At 37.9% G+C, this 20,872-nt stretch overlaps 1 protein-coding gene across 13 annotated transcripts in view; it reads left to right on the top strand.

Moving 5' to 3' along the window:
- PIP5K59B (Phosphatidylinositol 4-phosphate 5-kinase 59B) overlaps positions 1-20,872 on the top strand; it is a 108,777-nt gene that overhangs the window by 49,530 nt on the left and 38,375 nt on the right. For 10 of the 13 annotated variants that reach the window (XM_074108784.1, XM_074108782.1, XM_074108785.1 and 7 more), the window contains exons 4-11: positions 9,492-9,703; positions 12,792-12,956; positions 13,319-13,471; positions 14,223-14,378; positions 15,366-15,508; positions 17,231-17,272; positions 20,070-20,162; positions 20,516-20,648. In XM_074108784.1, coding sequence (XP_073964885.1) covers positions 9,492-9,703; positions 12,792-12,956; positions 13,319-13,471; positions 14,223-14,378; positions 15,366-15,508; positions 17,231-17,272; positions 20,070-20,162; positions 20,516-20,648 — 1,097 coding nt within the window. Of the gene's footprint in view, positions 1-9,491; positions 9,704-9,869; positions 9,876-12,791; positions 12,957-13,318; positions 13,472-14,222; positions 14,379-15,365; positions 15,509-17,230; positions 17,273-20,069; positions 20,163-20,515; positions 20,649-20,872 lie in introns of those variants that run through there. The other 3 variants (XM_074108775.1, XM_074108778.1, XM_074108781.1) reach the window with 2 other exon arrangements.

The raw sequence follows: 20,872 nt of genomic DNA on the forward strand, positions 1-20,872 counted from the left end.
ACTTGATGAAGGAGGGATAAGGGAACATAAACTGTTTTCTTCCTCTTAGACTTTATAAATATAATTTATTAAATAGAAAATTTACAATGTTATATTATACACATTACCTAATAAACTAAAGTACTACCTAACTACTTTATAAATTGCTTTTATATTTTTCTGACCTCAAATATTTTTTTGCTAACGTAATTATTTAGTTGTTATGAGCTTTTTTGATGACTTAACGTTGACTGTAAATTTAAGTACCTTACTTACTTGAAATTGTTATCCAATCTGCAAGTGTATATCAAATTTCAAGTCAATCCGACCTTTGGAAGTGGGTCAAAATCGCCATGCAAAATTTGGCCCACACAAACATCATACAATATTAACTAAATACGGCTGCCAAATAAAAGCTTGTAAAGGATGTTTTCAATCAGCCTGTTTTTACAATATTTTATTACAGAACGTCATCTGTTTATTTTGCTGCGTCAGTTAGTTTCGTTTCACTGGTTATTTGTTTAAGTGTACAAAAGTATAAGTAATGAACAAATGTGATTCCCAAATCATAAAAATATCGCAAATATAATTAATTGATCAACAGCGAGTTGGACAAGCACACTTGTAATTTAAAACTGCGCAAATTCCCTGAAAATCACATTTCTAGATGCCCCTTAAAAAAATTCGACACATATCTTGTAAGATAAATTTGGCCCACTTATTATTGACTTGGAATTTGGCACAGTCAGAAAGAAGTACAGTCATTTTTACAAGAAACAAGAAGTATAGTTGCGAAAGGAAATACGGGAGTGGAGAACAGGGCTCTGGTTTGATGTAACGGGTTCGCAAACCTAAAAAATACCGAAAGATGTGACAAAATGTCGCACAGTAAAATTGTTGTTGCATTGCCGGCACAATGCCTAGTGTAAATCTGAACTGGGAAATCCAATGACTCAACTTAATTAAGATTTAAATTAAAACAATTATGAGTAACGCCATTCTGCTTTGTTCATGCTCATACACCAGTATTATCTTTTTATATTATACTATTGATTATCAAGAACAGACAGAAAACAGGCCAAAAAAAAATGTTTGGGCAATTTGGAGTGTTTTGAGCCAATTGACGAAACTTTGCCCATGGTTGAACTTGAAAGGGGCCCTTCCTTGCCCAGTAGTGGGGCATCAAAAATAGGTTACAAAACATCTTAGTATTACATAGGGACGACGTCATCGTGTTGATGAGTCTGATGCATTCGCATATCAGTAATATTTAGCTTTATTTATTTTTAAATTGTAATTCGGAACGTCTGTTAGTGACAGTCTTACGCAGTAGATATAGTTTATTTTTCATTTACTGTGCACAAAAAAACAACTTTATATCCCGATTTTTCCACGATTTTGCATCTGAAGTCCCGAAATCGAAGGGCTCTTGCACATAAACACGATATGACATCGCGTCGCGCTACGACGCGGCATTCTTACACGATCTGACGTCGTGTTGTGGAAAACCATGGTGCAAGTGCAAGTGCAAGTGGTCTATAAGGCAACTGGTCTAAGTAGCAAGTGGTCTAAAACGCAACTGGAAGCTGGTCTAAAACGCTTTTCGCCTGAAACGCAACTGGTCTAAAAATACAACTCGTCTATAACGCTACTCGTCTAAAACGCTTCTCGTCTAAAATGCAAGTGGTCTAATACGTTTTTAGTCTAAATATCATCTCGTCAAAACTGCAAGTGGTCTAAACACAAATTAGTCTCACTACCATACTTACGAAATCTTTTTGAGTAAGCTTCATTACGACTTCACACTAATATTATAAATGCGAAAGTTTGTTTGTTTGTTACAATCACGCGTAAACAGCTGAACGGAATTTGCTAACGTTTTGCACGCAGGTAGGTGGGTGCAAAATTCCAATGTGTGTGGGCTAGGATAGGACATAGAATATTTTTACCCCGGTAAAGTGTTCCTGTGGGATAAAATTAAATTAATTTACAACATCAAAAATCAATGGGAGTCAAACTGCAGGCGGAATAAACAATAAAATACACGTAATAAAGTTTGAATTTTAGATTGCTTGCTGGCATGCATACTTATGTGTGATAGTCTGATAGGATAGCTTCTACTCGAAATATGATTTCTAATAAATCCTGCAGTTTTCGTTTTCCTGTAATCTATGGCTTAATATCAACTAATCCCATTAAAATCATAATTTTGGCTTAAAAAACCTAGGAGAACAGAAGGTAAAGCATTTGGGACGGTACGCAGATTGTACAAACAATTGAATGTACATAATAAAATGATAATTGTACAATATGCAAAAGTGATAGTGGTAAAATCTACAAAGTTAGAATGATCATCGCGTAAATTGTAGAGAACGGAAAATAAACAATACGAAAAATTTACATACTGTGTAGTGAGACAATATTCACAATGAAATTTTAAATGAACGGAAACGTAAATATATAGCAAGTTCTTCGTACAAAAACATTATCGCTCGTTTAGCATAATGGTAGTGTAAGTACATTTTGCGTACGTACATTTCGTGTACTGTACGTTTGTCATGATGTAGATTTTGCGTACATACATTTAACTGTTTGCTCATTTTGCGTGTAGTGTACATTTTGCGCATTGTATATTATATTATCAGCCGAAGCGCCTAAAATTCGTTAAACATTTATCTCAATTCACCTAAAATCTCATACATGCAATGTCCACATGTCAATGTCCCTATGGCTATGGTGTCTTAGGCCATTTAAGTTTAAGGCTACTTGCTACTTAGACCAGCTGCTTTATAGACTACTTGCTACTTAGACCAGCTGCTTTATAGACCACTTGATAATTAGACCAGTTGCCTTATAGAACACTTGCTACTTAGGGGCTGTTTCACCATCCATTTATTAGTGTTAACTGACGGTTAAATGTGATGCCGTGTCCGTCTATTCGAACAAAACAAATAGAGACGGCATCACGCCTAACCGCCAGTTAACGCTAATCAATGGATGGTGAAACAGCCCCTTAGACTAGCTGCTTTACAGATAACTTGCTAATTGGACCAGCTTTCTTATAGACCACTTGCTACTTAGACCAGTTGCCTTATAGAGCACTTACTACTTAGACCAGTTGCCTTAAAGACCACTTGCTACTTAGACCAGCTGCTCTTTAGACCACATGCTACATAGACCAGTTGCTTTTTAGACGAAGTGAGACTAACCCATCAAATCAACCGATTGCCGGGAACTACAAATCATCTAGATTTACGGCAGCTCTTTATCGTAACGTAAACAAATACGTTCATGATTCATTCACCGAACGATAACATATGCACGTGTGCTTGTAGCTATGCTGTTTTAGTAATACTGATGAATAGCAACTCAACATAATATATCCTTACCGGCTTAGCCCAGTGGGGGAAACGAAGCCGTGGTGGCCGAGTGGTGTGACCTATGGCCTCTGAAGCAGAGGATCGTGGGTTCAAACCCCGGCTCGCACCTCTGAGTTTTTCGAAATTCATGTGCGGAATTACATTTGAAATTTACCACGAGCTTTACGGTGAAGGAAAACATCGTGAGGAAACCTGCACACAAACCTGCGAAGCAATTCAACGGTGTGTGTGTAGTTCCCAATCCGCACTGGGCCTGCGTGGGAACTACTTCCCAAGCCCTCTCATTACGAGAGGAGACCTGTGCCCTGCAGTGGGACGTATATAGGCTGGGATGATGGGATGATGTCAAGCTTAAGCCTGGATTAACTACTAAATTTAGATTTATTTTTTCCTGCGAGACGGCCTTAGTTTGCTTGAGAATTATTAGTTGTTTAAGAGTAAATAGCAGCCTTAGGTATAAAATATACCTAAACTTGGAAGATTCCCTATAAAATACGAAATCCTTAGAAAAATATTACTTAATGTTTTCGTAATGGCTACGGAACCCTATTTTGGGCGTGTCCGACACGCTCTTGGCCGGGTTTTTTAATCTGGGCTTATTAAAATAAATACCTAGGTCTCCGAAAACCTTTTCCAAAAATGTCGAAGCTTTAAATGTCAGGCTAAAAGCCTCTTGTAACAAACACTAGCTTTAACTAATCCATTAATTACCTATCGCCTGGCTTGGTGTAAATAAGTACAGTAACCATTTGAGGAAACCTGACATTAATCCCAACTTAACTCACAAAACCTCAAGCGTTATATAACCAGCAATATACGACCTTGGCCGCAGTCAATGTTCGCGACTTTGAACTCTGATAGTAAACCTGTTTTTGAGGACGCCTCTGCGAGGTTACGAGGAAATTAGCGTTCGGAATTTACATGATAAGAGTGACGGAAAGTCATATTTTAAAGTAGAAGGAACATTCAATAATTTTTGCTAATTGAATATACCACGCGCCATATAAATCTGCCTAAAAGTTCATTACTTAATACTCAGTTTTGACGCATTTTTGAGATTCATTTTTTATGCGACGTCTTTACGTTACTCCCGGATTGTGTTCGAATCGCTTAACGGTATAGTGCCTATTCAATTATTGGAATTATACCTTTTTAGTTTTTGTGGTACTAGTCGTGGCAATGAACTTTAGGCAAAGTTAGGCGGCGGAAGGCTCTTGCCCGGTCTTTATACAGTCCCACCACTCTACTGGGACCCTCGACTGTATGTATCAGATTTAGATTAGATTAATAATATTATCACAATATTGAAGACAAACTTCATCATCAGCCAGAAGACGTCCACTGCTGAACAAAGGCCTCCCCCTTAGAACGCCACAATGAGCGACAACTCTCCACTTGTCGTCAGTCCACCTAGTGGGACGCCTGCCAATGCTTCGAAGACAAACTTAATTTCATGCAATATCGGCCAGACAGTCCGATAGACTTATGTACGGTTCAGTATTGTCACAGGTCTTCTATTTTATTATAAGCAATAGAGCTTCAAAACCGCCAGGTCACACTGTAAAACCGAGGTGTAGGCTTTGCCAGGGTTAAGTAAGGGGCTGGCTTTTCCTTGGATCTGACAACTTTTTACACCGAAAGCTTTATGAGCTTGTGAGTCTTGGCCCCCATTTTTACCCGACTGCCCGAAGGAGGGTTATGTTTTTACCCGACTGCAAGGAGAGGTATTGTTTTTCGCGCGTATCTTGTTTATATGGTAATATTCTTTATTGTTAAAAGTCTTTAGACTTTAGTCTTAAATGTTTTTGGTGAGATGTGGATTTCCTGGGTCCAAACTCGTCAAAACTTCTGGAGTGACATAGGGTATATAATATTTTAAAATGGCGTCCGCAAATACGCGGAGGGGGAATTGTATAAATTAATTTTGTTAATTATATTCATTTGTAATTATATTTCTTTTAATTTCTGAAGCTACTCGTCACGATTTTGAATAGGTCTTGACTGTTGAACTTTAAGATACTGAACAGTATTCTAGACTACTATAGAGTTTCCTTTTTTAACCTCCAAGGAGCGTGTTATAAGTTTGACGCCAATGTCTGTCGATCTATCTGTCAGTCTGTCTGTCTCTCCGTGGCATCATAGCTCTCAAAGCGGTTTTCTTATCCTGAAAGTGAGTTTGATTGCGATGGTTCTTAGCTATGTTTCATTAAAATTGGTTGAACCTTCTTTCAGCCGGAGGTTTTTAAATTTTCTATGTTAGTCCGGTTATTTAAACAGCTATTACTAATGTAAAATTCTTAGAATATCTCTTGTTGTTATACGAAATCTCTGCATTTTACAATGACTCATTGTATTTATTGAGCATAACAATATTTATAGCGTTGTCATTTAAATTGTTGATAGCGGTTGGGTTAAGCGTGACTAAGAGATAACTCGCGCAATTGGTTTGGATTGCTGAGCGTTTGACGCGTCATGTTGTGGAGATAGGTCTTTGGCCTTAGATAAGACTGGAGGTATAGTCGATCAAGAAATTGGTTTACCATTCAAAGGTTTAATGGCATTTGTAGAGCTTCAGCGCTTAAAACGTCAAAGCCTATCTCTGTCATATTGACTCGCATGTCCATATGACAATCAGCCTTATTGTTTTGTTACTGAAGTAGGAACTGTTATTTAAATTGGTATAGGTACGTTATGTATGCCGCGAGTGAAGTCGCGGGAAAGGCTACAATACAATACAATACAAAGACTCTTTATTTTACACCAGACATAGTAAGCGATACAGAAAACAGATACCTACAGAAAAAATTACAAGGTGAGCAATAGGCGACCATTTTTTTTTTATTCTACTGGATGGCAAACGAGCAAGTGGGTCTCCTGATGGTAAAAGATCACCACCGCCCATAAACATCTGTAACACCAGGGGTATTGCAGATGCGTTGCCAACCTAGAGGCCTTAGATGGAATACCTCAAGTGCCAGTAATTTCACCGGCTGTCTTACTCTCCACGCCGAAACACAACAGTGCAAGCACTGCTGCTTCACGGCAGGATTATCGAGCAAGATGGTGGTAGCAATCCTTATCGCTTAAGAGCGATCTCTTCCAGGCAACCTTTTTTACAGAAAGAAGGAAGGACTAGTTTACAACAGGTGGTGCATCAAATGTAGATCAGAAAATTTAAACGTAACAGAAATACATCTACGAATACATACATAATTATAAGGCTAGTATCTATCCCTTGGAGACAATGGTCATGTTACTATTGCGCTGCAATCCCTTTGTCACCCACGAATTGGCTAAAAATAGCGGTTTGCCGTTGCAAGGCTGGGGCCTTGACGGCGACTTCCGCTGCTCACAGGAAGTGTCTGTAGCTGTAGCTGTACAGGGATAATGGTGTTATATCTAATCACTTGTACATGGGAAGTTGTTGACTGGGTTGTGGAAAGTTATTTGAACATTAGATACAGGGGGGCTACTACGAAATTTGAAAATCGAAGTTCGTGTCGTACCATCCCTTTCACTCTCGTATAATATTAGCGTCAGCGCTCAGCGGGACGAATATAAATCGACATAGCCCAAACGAAAGAGAAAAATTAACTGATTCCGAACATGTGTCTAACTCACTATCTTAAATAAAACCAGCCAAGTGCGAGTCGGACTCGCGCATGAAGGGTTCCGTACCATTATCTATAGGTACAACATTAGGCATTAGCAAAAAAAAGGTAAATTGCGGTTTACAATTTATGACGTATTAAAAAAAAACAGACTTACAAACTTCCGCATTTATGATATTAGTAGGATGCAATCTTTACTTTACAGAATTTCAGATTTAGACCTGTTTAATATTTTTTAGTCTTTTTAAGGCAGTTTTTTTTTTATTACACCAGTGCAGCAGTGCGAAGCTTTGGGTACGATGCCGAGTCGGGTCGTTAGGATGCGGTATTTGACTATTTTGTATAAGTCTTATAAATTAAAACTATACAATGCCTGTTATCGAATAGAAAACAATGTTTAAGCTACCTTTACAAATAACAAAGTTATAAAGGTTTGAAATTCAAGATTAGACAGAGAAAGACATATTGGCATGTGACGTCACACGCCAGTACCGCCATACTTGCTGCATAGAGAAAAGCGTTTGAGAAAGAGACAGGTATATAGATTTTTCAAAAAATCACTATAAATCCAATTTTCAACCGATTTAAATTTTCTCTTCGCTAAACACTATCTGTATATCTATATTTTCATAATAATATTAAGATATGGCAAAATCAGGAGTTGTCAAATACCGTATTCCATAAAGTCTTGCTATAACGATTCACATATAATTAGGTTCTTGGCCCTCGAATCTGGCACATATAAATCCATCAATAAATGCTTAACGTAAATATTTAGTTTATATATTCCATTATTCACTTCTCTTATTATATAATTAGCATGTGTGGCTTGACTTTAAGTGTTAATTATGAGATAAATAAATAAAATAAATATATGTAATAGTTATCATTCACGTGAGAAATACGGTAAGGTCAGTGCCAGAAACATATATCTCCGGCCACGCGAACCGCCAAGAATAGCGTAATGTTTACACCTTGGATATACAATGAGTCCGGATTTGTGGTGTACTACAACATATATCATGACCCGCTAACACGTTACGTTTGTTTTTATTACGTTTTTAACGTTCGCCTGGACTGTACGATTCGTTTTTGACATACGAGTATTTCACTATGTTTCAGTACACAATAATAATAATACACATAGAAAAGGTACCCTCAAATCCACTTTGTTTCTTTTATTATTAGGCGGATATATAAGCGTTGAAGAGTTCCGTGCTAGAATTTCTTTAATAGATATCAATTTCAGCTGAATATCAGGAAGCGGTCGGAAAAATGGTTCGCAAATTCGGAAACCACAACTTTCATACAAACATACGAACGTTGCAAGATAAATAAAAGCTTGCACATCGCCTGGTAACAAATAAACTCATGCGGCAACCATACCCAGTGAGTGTTGGTTGACATTTAAATTTCAGTGTGACCTTTTTTTTCGCAAAACAAACTGCTCGACTACGTCCGCGCTTGAGCGGAAACAGCTGTATATCTAGTTAGATTTACTGTGCAGACAAAGTAGTACTTATGCCCACTAGGAATATTGTTTTTACCTTTTATTAGCAATATTTTATTTTTGTTTGTACTTATATTTTGACGTATGCTTTTTCAAGCAGAGAAAACAACAATATCAATAAATCTATCTAATATCAAGGAAAACATGAATTCATCAGAAAATTAGTATTAGTTTTGAAATTTATGTGCGATATTTATTTCTAGTTTAATCGTGAGTTCTTTGGCGAGAGAAAAAAGATAAATCATTTTTTTGAGGTATAAGAAACAATTTTATGAGGTTCAGATTTATAATTTTATTTTTATGTACCATGCTTCATTAACTACAGTCCAAGACCTCTCATTCTGAGAGAAGGCTTGTGTTCAGCAGTTATTCATAGGGTTAGTTTGATCGAATATCCCTGTAAAGGTTCTATCGTCGAATCTTTGATTCATTTTAGACCATTCTAGACGACCGGATGGCCAAGTGGTTAGAGAACCTGACTACGAAGCTTGAGATCCCGGGTTCGATTCCCGGCCGGGGCAGATATTTGTATGAATAATACGAATGTTTGTTCTCGCGTCTTGGATGTTTAATATGTACTTATTTAAGTATGTTTATCCGTTGCCTAGTACCCATAGTACAAGCTTTGCTTAGTTTGGGACTAGCAGGTCAATTGGTGTCAAGTGTCCTATGATATTTAGGATGATAAACACGTTGCGAGTACTTCACTCTCGTAACATCGATCGAAATACCTATACAAACATTGCTAAACCACAATTCAAAAATCCCGAAAAACATTGTAATGTACTGTAATGCTGTGAAACTTTTTTTGAATTAAAATAAATAAATTAAATTAAATTTTCAGTGGTGCAGGTGATAAGTGATAAGTCAAACTAACTCAACCAAATGCTGTAAAATTCTGAAATAATTTGGCGACAACTCATATTGGACAAAGATTATTTTTATTAGGTCTGAGCCCTATGGAGAAACTTGTTTAATTCGTTTATTTAATTTCATATTCTATTTTTGCAGGTATCCAGCACGCGATCGGCGGTCTCGCATCCAAACCCGAGCGCGATCTCCTTATGCAAGACTTCATGACAGTCGAAACGACGAACTTCCCCCACGAAGGCTCCAATCACACGCCGGCACATCACTATTCAGAGTTCAAGTTCAAAACATACGCACCCATAGCATTCAGATACTTTAGAGATCTGTTCGGTATACAGCCGGACGATTTTTTGGTGAGTTAGGTTGATTTTCCCCTAGTCATAGATGTATTTGCCCCATCAGTGTTTCAGCCCCACTACGGCACGTCATTATTAAGAATTCAAGTTCAAGACATCTAGCACATCTAGCGTTCAGGTACTTTAGAGTAGTTTAGAGATCTGTTCGGGATACAGCGACGATTTTTTGGTGAGTTGGATTAATTTTCCCCAAGTAATAGATGTATTTGCCCCTATTAGTACTTCTACCCCACTTTGGCACATCACTATTTAGAGTTGGAATTCAAAACATACCTACAAGCACATACAGCGTTCTGATACTTCAGAGATCTGTTCGGAACACAACCGGACGATTATTTGGTGAGCTAGATTGATTTGCCCTGATGACTACTTCTATCACACTCCGGCAAAAACGTCTACAGTTTATTTTAATAACTAAGACACGATCTACGTCACATAATTATTTTTAACATCTTTAAATACATTTGTTTAAACACAATTCATCGAATCGGTCAAGAGTTTTGCGTCACAACGTCAACGTCACTAATGAGTACAAACAGTATCTGGTTTCTCCTACGTCTGAATTAATTACCGTTATCTATGTAGATGATGTCATTCTTTACGTCAGACTCGTCAGACTAAGGACCTGTTACAGCAATCATTGATTAATTTTATTTGACAGATAAATATGATGCCGTCTCCGTTTATTTAGAGGCATTACAGATATCTGACACATAAAGGAGAATAGGCAAATTTGTGTGGAACTTGGTCTATAATGGTTATTATACACCGGCGAGGCGAGACGAGAATTGAAATTTGTATGCATTATCGCGCGCCCGCCGCGGGCTGCCTTGGGCGCCGCCGTACAAATTTCAATTCTCGTCTCGCCTCGCCGGTGGAAAATCACCTTTAGCGGCCATTGATAATTTTAATGACTCAATCAACTTTTTAGTGTTGTTATTCTGTCCCGTAACTCAGTAGACATCAGTGATACACTTGAAAATTTTTTGCTATGTTACGCCTACTAAATACAATGGTTAGCTAGGACTATGAATGAGCCATGAAAGAATTGCCTTAAACCTGTCACAGGTCCTAAGTTTTAGTGGATTTGTACCCCATAAAACATACTTTTAATAAGTGACCCAGGAGACGTTACCGCAACTAGGTGTACTAAAAAGTTGATTGACCCATATAATCCGTTCATCTTAATAGGGCAGCATATGGCCTGCCCATCGCCACTTTAGCCAGCTGAATTCTATTCAATATTTTATATTATTACTAGTGTTTACCCGCGGCTTCGCACACGTAAATCATTAGGTCCAGCAGCATAATTGAAATTCCGGGATTTTTTAAAATTCCCGTGGGAAGTCCCGAAAATTAAATCGTTGTTTTCATTGACGTTACATTAAAAACAATCATGGTAAAATTTCATGATCATAAGCCCCGCAGTTGTTGTTTCGAGATTTTGTCCCTATCCCGTGGGAATATCGGGATAAAAGGTAGCTTATGTGTTATTCCAGATGTCCAGCTATCTACATACCAAATTTCATGACTCTAAACCCAGCGGTTATTAGTTCGAGATTTTATCCCTATCCCGTGGGAACATCGGGATTAAAAGTAGCCTATGTGTTATTTCAGACGTCCAGCTTACATACCAAATTTCATGACCCTAAGCCCAGCGGTGTTATTTAGAGATTTTATCCCTATCCCGTGGGAATATGGAGATGAAAAGTATTCTATGTTTTAATCCAGGTTATAAACTAACTTTTTGACAAATTTCATCAAAATCCGTCCAGCCGTTTCAGCGTGAAGAATTAAAAAACATACTCACTCACTCACAAACATTCACATTTATAATATTAGTAGGATTTATCAAATCTTTGCCTAGCAATAGGGCGGTACTTGGTCTGGATTATTTAACTAACACATCCTTTCGGTAAGCAAACGCTATATTTTATTCAAAAAGGCAAACGAGAAGGGACCTTTGGGGCCTGCCTGAACAATCCACGCGTTAATATTGTATGGAAACTGTGCGATGTTAGAATGAAAGAATTGTTTAATGCAGCAAAAAATGAGAATAAAGGGCAAAGTTCAAGTTCAAGTTTCATGTTTCGATTGATTGTTAGGACCGAATGCATTTTGAAACACCTTTCTATATTACAGTGGAGAAATCTCTCTTTGCAAATCAATTTAGACATTGACTTTATTTGACAATAAATACTTAGTACCTGGGCGAAAACTCGATAATAGCTGAGTGGCGGCCATTTTGGCTGGTAGGAATAGGCATGGATGTGTATATTTCAGTGTTTCTGTATGTGTATCTATTTTTATCAGCCAATAAACCATTCTTATTCTTATTATTCTTATAATAAGCGTTTTGCTAGATCGATTTGACGAAAGTTTGTACTTAAGTCTGTTTGTTTGTTTCTTACACTTCTAATGGTCTTACACTTCAAGTTCAAGTGTTCGTATTGACTTGAAATTGGGCATACTTATATAAATCTGGTGACAATACAATAATCTGGTAGTGACATTCTGGTGGTCCAGCCAGGATCATCTCCGTAGGATGGAACTCCTCAACACCAACTGTATGGCCAGCATTGACTTGAAATTTGATACGGAAATGTAGTTTGGATAGCAATGCAAGTACAGTCAACAAAAAGTGCAGTCAGCAACAAAGCTTGTATTAAGAGTCGCCAGTACGCTCGCCGCTGATAGCATTTTCATACAAAAGTAGTTTCGTTCTAATTTACAAACAACACACTGAAACAAAATATAACTTTGCGACTATAATGAGAGCAGCTATTTTGATGCTGATAATTAGTTTTCGTTCATATTCAATGTAACAAAATAAATCACATTATTTTTAAGTTTTGTATGAGAAATGGAAATTCGTTATTGTTTTTTTCCATTACATTTTATTTTAACCAAACCTAATTAAAAGCATCGTAATGGCTGCTCCCATTATAGTTGCAAAGTTGCGTTTTGTTCTGTAGTGCTGCTTGTAAATTAGAACGAAACTACGCTTGTATGGGGACGCGAGCGTACTGGGGACTCTTAAGAATGTTTTTTTTTTTAACAAAAAACTTGTAATTGTCTTTCCCAGATGTCGATGTGCAGCGCGCCGTTGCGCGAGCTCGGCAACCCGGGCGCGTCGGGCTCCATCTTCTACCTGACGAACGACGACGAGTTCATCATCAAAACGGTGCAGCACAAGGAGGGGGAGTTCCTGCAGAAACTGCTGCCGGGATACTACTTGAACCTCGATCAGGTAACCATGTGGTGGCGAGTGCCTGATCCTGTGGCTTCGTCATGCTGCACGCCACTGGTTGGATCTAAATTACCTATATGATAATAATATGGTGAACAAAATTTAATGAATCACAGAAAAAACGGTATTTTTTATATCGAAAACCAGCAAGCGGGTCACCTGGTGGTAGCAATCACTGCCGGCCATGGATACCCATAACATAAGTTGAGTTACGGCGGATGCGTTGCTGGTCTTTTCTCACCAACCGTCAATCTGCCGCAACTCTTTGGTGTTTGCCTATATTGCGTTTGAAACTACAGATTGGTTCAAAATAGTCGAGCGTTTTAATAGTTATTCTTTTACAATGCTTTTTTTTTTCACAGAACCCCCGCACGTTGCTACCAAAGTTCTTCGGTCTGTACTGCTACCAGTGCAACAGTAAGAACGTGCGTCTAGTCGCGATGAACAACATCCTGCCTTCGTCCGTGAAACTGCATCAGAAATACGATCTCAAAGGCTCCACGTATAAAAGAAAAGTGAGTTGATTACAGCGCCATCTAGTGTGCGCCACACCAAACTGTGTATAGCAAATAGCAAGCACGCGGATGTGCTTTCGTGGCTATTGACAGCGTGGCTATTCTAAGCTAAAAACACTTAACTTTAATAAAGCCTATTAGTTAATGCATTTTCCATAACCATTGTATTTGCACTGCACGCTGCGCATTCTTCAGTATTTACTGCTACCAATGCAACAATAAGATTTTCACTTTTGGACTTACGCCCATAGACCTCCTGTTGCTTCGATTGGAAGTGGCCTTCATTCAACACGAACCCGCGGTTTTAACCACGACATCCGTCTATCGCTTTGATTTATATCCGTGTGGTTATGATGATGACGAATGCAACAGTAAGAACCCGTCGCATGACTTCGCAATGAACAACGTCATTATCACCATTACCTTCGACCGCAAAACTGTATATCAGTAATATGATCACAAAAGCTCCACCCACAAGACGAAAGCGAGTATTGAATATAGCGCCATCTAGCGAAAGCGTTGAAACTATTTATACAGTAAAAGGTTGAATTAAAATCTGAGGACAAAAAGTGAATGTTGTAAAGCTTTTGCCTTTCTTACATTAATCTTCATTTCATCATCATCCCAGCCTATAAACGTCCCAGTGCTCAGGCCTCCGCTTGAAGCTTGGGCGATATTTCCCACGCGGGCCCAGTCCGAATTGGGAACTTCACGCACACGATGTTCGTTAATCTTCATTTTTTTTCATTAGGCAAGCAAAGCGGAACGGCAGAAAGGCTGCCGCGCCACATACAAGGATCTGGACTTCATGGAACATCACACCGAAGGCATATTCCTGGAGGCGGAGACCTATCAGGCGCTGATCAAGACCATGCAGCGGGACTGTCGGGTCTTGGAAAGTTTTAAGGTATGAATCCATACTAATGTTTTGTTTGTATGTAGTATGTGTGTTTGTCCGTCTTTCACGCCGTAACGGAGCGACGGATCGACGTTAGTTTTGGCATAGAGATAGTTTACGGGCCCGAGAGTGACATAGGCTACTTTTTATCCCAGAATGCACAGTTCCCGAGGGAACAGCGCGCGATAACCGAATACCACGCGGGCTGAGTCGCGGGCAAAAACTAGTAATTAAATAAATATCACGATATTCGACACTTGACACCAATTGACCTAGTACCTAAAAGAGAACCTACGCTGTTGTGTATTTACACCCTTGGCCAAAAGTATTGACCACCTATGATATTTGTACGCGTAAGATCTCTTTGTTTGGGCTTATTAAACTATAACATACATTTTTTTTCTTGCACGAAGTAAAAACAATTATTTTAACTGGCGTATGTGTTCAAGTTCGATGTAAGCAAACCTGAACCGATTAAAAAAAGGGGTTTTACATTTTTTATTACAGGTATTGTTTTATTGCGAACCAGCATGCCATTAATTGTGTATAAAAGTACGTACGTGTATTTACTAATAATTTGTAAATGTTATATACAATTTGGGTGCACGTAATTTTGTGAATTTATATTGTTTATAGGGTGGGTACTTTTGGCCAAGACTGTAGAATTAGGGGCTGTTTCACCATCCATTGATTAATGTTAACTTTGTTAATTAGCGGTTAGGTGCGATGCCGTCTCTATTTGTTTTGTTCGAATAGATGGAGACGGCATCACATTTTACCGTCGGTTAACGCTAATCAATGGATGGTGAAACAGTCCCTTAGTCTTTACGCCGTGGGACGGGTGCAGGCAATCAGCGCTGCAACTTTTTTCTTTTTCTCGCAGCTTATGCTAATCCTGAGCCCATTTCCAGCTGCTAACGTGTATTTTATTATTATTAATTAAAAAGTACGTCAACTGATCGGTACCAAAGTCCTTTATTTTCTATTGTTTTTCAGATCATGGACTACTCACTACTGGTAGGCATCCACAACTTGGACGAAGCACAACGGGAGAAGACAGAAGCTAAGAAACTGACGGATTCCGGCCAGAGCGACGGCGAGGACGAGGGAGCTAAGAAGAGCGGGCTAAACAGAACCAGGTGAGTTTTGACCGGAATAAACCGGTGTGTGATCAATGTGAGCTATCGAGCCGGACTTGTATTTGTCTGACGCGTAGTGGCGTGGCGCGTCAGAATAGATTCGGTTGCGTATGTTTCTGGTTCGTTTATTTTAGCAATGGAAATAAAGATACAATTTTACTGTCTCTTTATTGAAAACTATTTTTATTTAATAAACAACAGCGGCTAACAATAGGGCATATTAAGCAAAGCTGTGCGCAAGGAGCGACATAGCAGGTGGTAGGACCTTGTGCAAGGTCCGCCCGGATTGCTACCACCATCTTGCTCGCTAATCCTGCCGTGAAGCAGCAGTGCTTGCACTGTTGTGTTTCGGCGTGGAGAGTAAGACAGCCGGTGAAATTACTGGCACTTGAGGTATCCCATCTTAGGCCTAGGTTGGCAACGCATCTGCGATACCCCTGGTGTTGCAGATGTTTATGGGCGGTGGTGATCTCTTACCATCAGGAGACCCACTTGCTCGTTTGCCATCCAGTCGAATAAAAATAAAAAAAAAAAAAATAGCGCAAACCTCTATGACAACGTCAGTTCTCTTTATATTTTGCCGCCATGACATATCGTGCGTGACCAAAGATAGTACCCATAGAAATCATGAAATTTATTAGTAACAAAATAACTAAATAAATAAATATATAAATAAATGTATGATATTTACATTGGTAGTAACGATAGAGCTATATTTTTTTAAAAGATTTGCAATAATATGATTTTATGGTATTTTTAGTTTTGTGCTAGTGCTGCACTCTGACGGCAGAAAATTGCAGTAATATACCTATTAAATCATTATGTGACACTAATTCAAATTATTATGGTTCCAGTAAAAATGTATCGAGTTTTTCTACTGGTTTCTATTACTAAAAACATCAAAATGTATTATAATATAATTTCACTCGTTATGACGTGTCACGACACAAGACATTTGTACCTTGGAATCCATGGAGTCGTTATTTGTTCCGAAAAAATTTCAAGGTCGTAATTCAAGTACCTATCTTACCTATGTACTGTTCGTTTAAAACCATGCTTTCTACAGCATTATTTGTAACAAACGTACAACAAAACACACACTAACAAAACACCCTTTTTTTAACAAAAATAGTGTTAGTTAACTTATGCAAAAATAATCTACGCACTATTTATTAACACTTGGGTCTGTTTCACCACTCATGGATGAATTTTATGTGACAGATAAATTTTAATGTGATGGTAAAGGAGGAAATATGAGTACTTGGTTGGGTCGATCAACTATTTCTTGCTGTTATTTTGTCCCGTCAGCGAGGGGACAAAAGTAGTACAGTTTAATAGAAGAAATGTTGTGTCACATTATACTAACATCTTTATTAGATGACCAAATTATAGAAGGGGCTTAAAACTACCAAAAAAATGCATGTTTGGCAAATTTTAATCCTATAAACTGTTTAAAGCGTGACCCAGGAGACAGTAACTACAGCAACGAGTAGCAAGAAAAAGTTGATGACTCACTTTTGAAAAATATTTTTAACAAATAGCGACTCCACTTATTATTATTTTTAATTTTATGTAGCCCAAGTTCCGGAGCGACAGTGTATTAATTTTAAGCTCCGGTGTTTTGTTTCACAATTATCGAAGTCAAGTTTGGTCACTTTTTTTTTTAAATATTTATTTTTCTCCTAGGGTGGTGGCTCTTATTTTCATGTATAATATTTACAGATCAGACAAAGAGGATTTCGGTGCTCAAGTGAAAAGGACGCAGTACGATTTTTTAATATTTGAATGTCCTAAAACTGTAATCAGCATTATGTGATAGTGCCCTGACGATTTTTGTCGACATCGATGGATAAAAAAAAAACATTTTTTCAATTTACGTGTATGAATCTGTTGTTTATGTTTTCATACATTTATCGATTTAATCCTGTCAAAGGCTGATTACACTTTGCATCTATAATTCCGGTTTAAAATCTTTCGTGTTAATTAATAGCTTGTAAATTAAACTGAAGACTATCTTGATTATTCCAATCCCTAAGGTCAAAAATTGCTTCCAAATATTTGTTGGTTAAAAAATCGCTGAAATGGAAAAAATCCGTTGAGCTGTTTATTGCGTGATTGAGTAAAAACATCTTTACAAACTATCACAATTATAATATTAGTGGGATTATTTTAGCTGATGATTGGGTTAATTGTTATAATTTTTGATTCAAAACTTAGTCACGCCTTTGACGTTGAAGGTTGGGATATTATCGAAGTTTTTGGTCTATCGATGCCGACATAAGTTGACTAATGCATTTGTTCTAACAATCCGTCTTGTGATACCGTCTTCGTCTTGACTAACATGCAACCATATACAGTCTGACGCCTCAATGTGCGAGATAAATCGTGCAATTTTGTATTAATCACGATTTAAATCAACAAAAACATCGAATGTTTTTTGTCTATAAATTATTTTAGATTGCGGAGCCATTCTTCGTCCATTGCACCGTACCGTACAGTACCTAGTAGACGGAAACCTTTATAACAGATCTACTGCCGAATTTAAATGCAAATTGCACGATTTTTCATGCACATGGCTTAACGACGGCTTGCATGCATGCGGGTCCGGTTAATGTACGTCCCAAGAATACTATTTTGGAATGTACGACCTGATAATGCACGGCACGCCCTTATAATTCGTGCGCCCATTGCAGTCACATACGGTGCTTGAATTATCATGGCATGCATTATTAGATTGTACATACCGGGACGTATAACCTCATCCATCTATGAAATTATCATGTTTTAACACAAATTGTAAGCATTCAGCATAGAAACACGTTGACAATCCAGTGTCCCATATATGGGTCACGTGAGTTCGCGGGTCAGTATGGGACACTAATGAAAGACAGGTGAAATAATATAGTTTTTTTTACGGGCCAATACACGTGACTAACACCCTGCATGCAAGTGTAGTTAATACTCGTTTTTTTTTGTTGAAAACTTAACTATGATGTAGGTAGGTAGATAGTTTTTCGTTTAAAGTAAGGTAGTTCTTACTCCATCTTCAAACTAAATTTATTTTTAACATCTAGAATAATCTAAGAGCCCAGTTTTTGATAAGTTTCCAATGTTTTATATAGCAGATATAATTTGTCGTTTCTTATTATCGAGCACAATAAAGAGACGATATTAGAGATATCTTTCATTTAACATATCAGAGACTTATCGAGGAGCTGAGAAATGGGCTCTATAATGTAAACAGGGTGTGTAATGAATGATAGATGAAGTACTTTTGGTAAAATGGCACATTTTATATAGTACAATTTACTCAATAACTAAACTTTACACGTTTGTTTTGTAAAATAAACCTAACCTAAATTAACTAGAAATTCAGTAGTGTGTGTGAAGTTCCTGATCCGCACAGTTCCCGCGTGAGAACAACAGTGTAAGTATGCCCTTTTACTTTGAGCGGAGCCCTGTGCCCACCGGTGGGTCCTGCAGAGGATAAACCTAACCTAACCCTAAAGTTTAGTTCTTGAATTTAATTGCATAATATCAAAATGTAGAAATATATGAATTGATCTGCACTCTTGTAAATAACCTGTTGTTACAGTGAGAAAACCCTATGGCATTATCTCCCTCTTGATTATCAGCTTTGACTTTTGTACATTCATATTATCTTCGGTAGCTTCTACAACTACTTTCTCTATATTATACATAATTGACTATGTATTAAACTATATTCTTCAGTAGAAAAATTTACTATGTATTATAGTATTTTCATCAGGTAAATTTTAGCGTAGATTGTCATGTGGTATATAGTTTAATAGATCGAACTAACTTTCCATTTCAGTATCTTGTATTTAAAAACAGAAACATTAGATCTATGTACACCTATGTAAATATTCCTTACTAACATTATTCTACTAACTAATATAACCTACCTATTTAAAATGTTATTTACCAAGCATCAACTACAAGCGGTAGCGGTATACTAAAAGCGTTCGTTACGAATCCACTGAGTCCGCTACCTCTTCTGAGATGACTAAACGCGCTTTCCTGAAATGAACTCTCTTCAATATACATGACAGATAGTTTTCCATCGGTAAAAGTCGGATATCAAACAGAATACGACGGCACCCGAACTGTCAATCAATTGTATTAAATGAGTTACATTTTCATACATTCCATTAATATGGAACTTTATTATTTAGTGTCAAATGTCAAAATGAAAAATGTACGTCTGTACGATGGTTACTGAAAGTATTTGAGAGAGCACGATAAATACGAGCTTTTCCCGTAAAATACGATTGAAAACCATGACATTACAATTACAATACTACAGCTCGTCGGGTGACTAGCAAACGTCACTAAGTACCAAATACCTACTTACAACAAAGCTCGTATCTCAGTATGAAATTACTAGCTAGATACGACTTTTTGAAGAGCAGTGACAGAATTTTTTGTGAGTTTTGCTTGTCAGCCGGAGATCTGTTATTGGTTTTTCATTGATATGGTCCTTCGGAAAGTAACGACTTTATAGATGATACAATGCTGACTTGTGTGCGTTTGGTGGCAGGTCAATAAACAGACAGCGGCTGGTCGCACACTCCACAGCGATGGAGAGCATCCAAGCCGAAAGCGAGCCCATAGACGAGGAGGACGATGTCCCGTAAGTATTTTAACTAGCATTGCTTAGAGCTAGAGTTTCTATACTGATCGAGCGTACATTTTTGTCGTAGTTAGATTACATTACAGCCCATTATTTTATGGACTATTTCCTAAGCACGTCATATATTATATTGTTTTTTTTTTTAAGAAACTGTCACTATTGTCTCTTGGACAACGGACAGAATAAGCTCATTATTTTATGGACTATCTCCTAAGCACACCAGTAGTATTATAACAGTTTTTTTAAAGAAACTATGATATTATTGTCTCTTGGACAACGGGACGGAATAACAAACAAATAAAAGGTAATTGATAATCGTTCACACTTCCACACTTCTCTACTTTGTTCTGCAGGCCGGGCGGTATTCCTGCTAGGAACGCGCGTGGCGAACGTCTGCTTGTATTCCTCGGTATAATCGACATCCTCCAGTCGTACCGACTGCGGAAGAAACTAGAGCACACCTGGAAGAGTATGATCCACGATGGGGTAAGTTTCTGTATCTACGAGTTGCGGAGCTTTCATAAACGAAAGAAAGAAAGAAAGGTTTATTTTGGCTCCATAAGTACCACCTAAAACTAAGACTAGAACTAGCACTACTTGGTGACACGGCAGGATACCAAAAAGGGTCTCCACTCAGCATGTGTTAATACTGGCAAAGGATAGCATATAGCTTTCAATTAAAGGACGGAGGACATTCCGACACCTGTTAC

Source organism: Choristoneura fumiferana, chromosome 27 (assembly GCF_025370935.1).
Source record: "Choristoneura fumiferana chromosome 27, NRCan_CFum_1, whole genome shotgun sequence".
Taxonomy (NCBI): Eukaryota; Metazoa; Arthropoda; class Insecta; order Lepidoptera; family Tortricidae; genus Choristoneura; species Choristoneura fumiferana.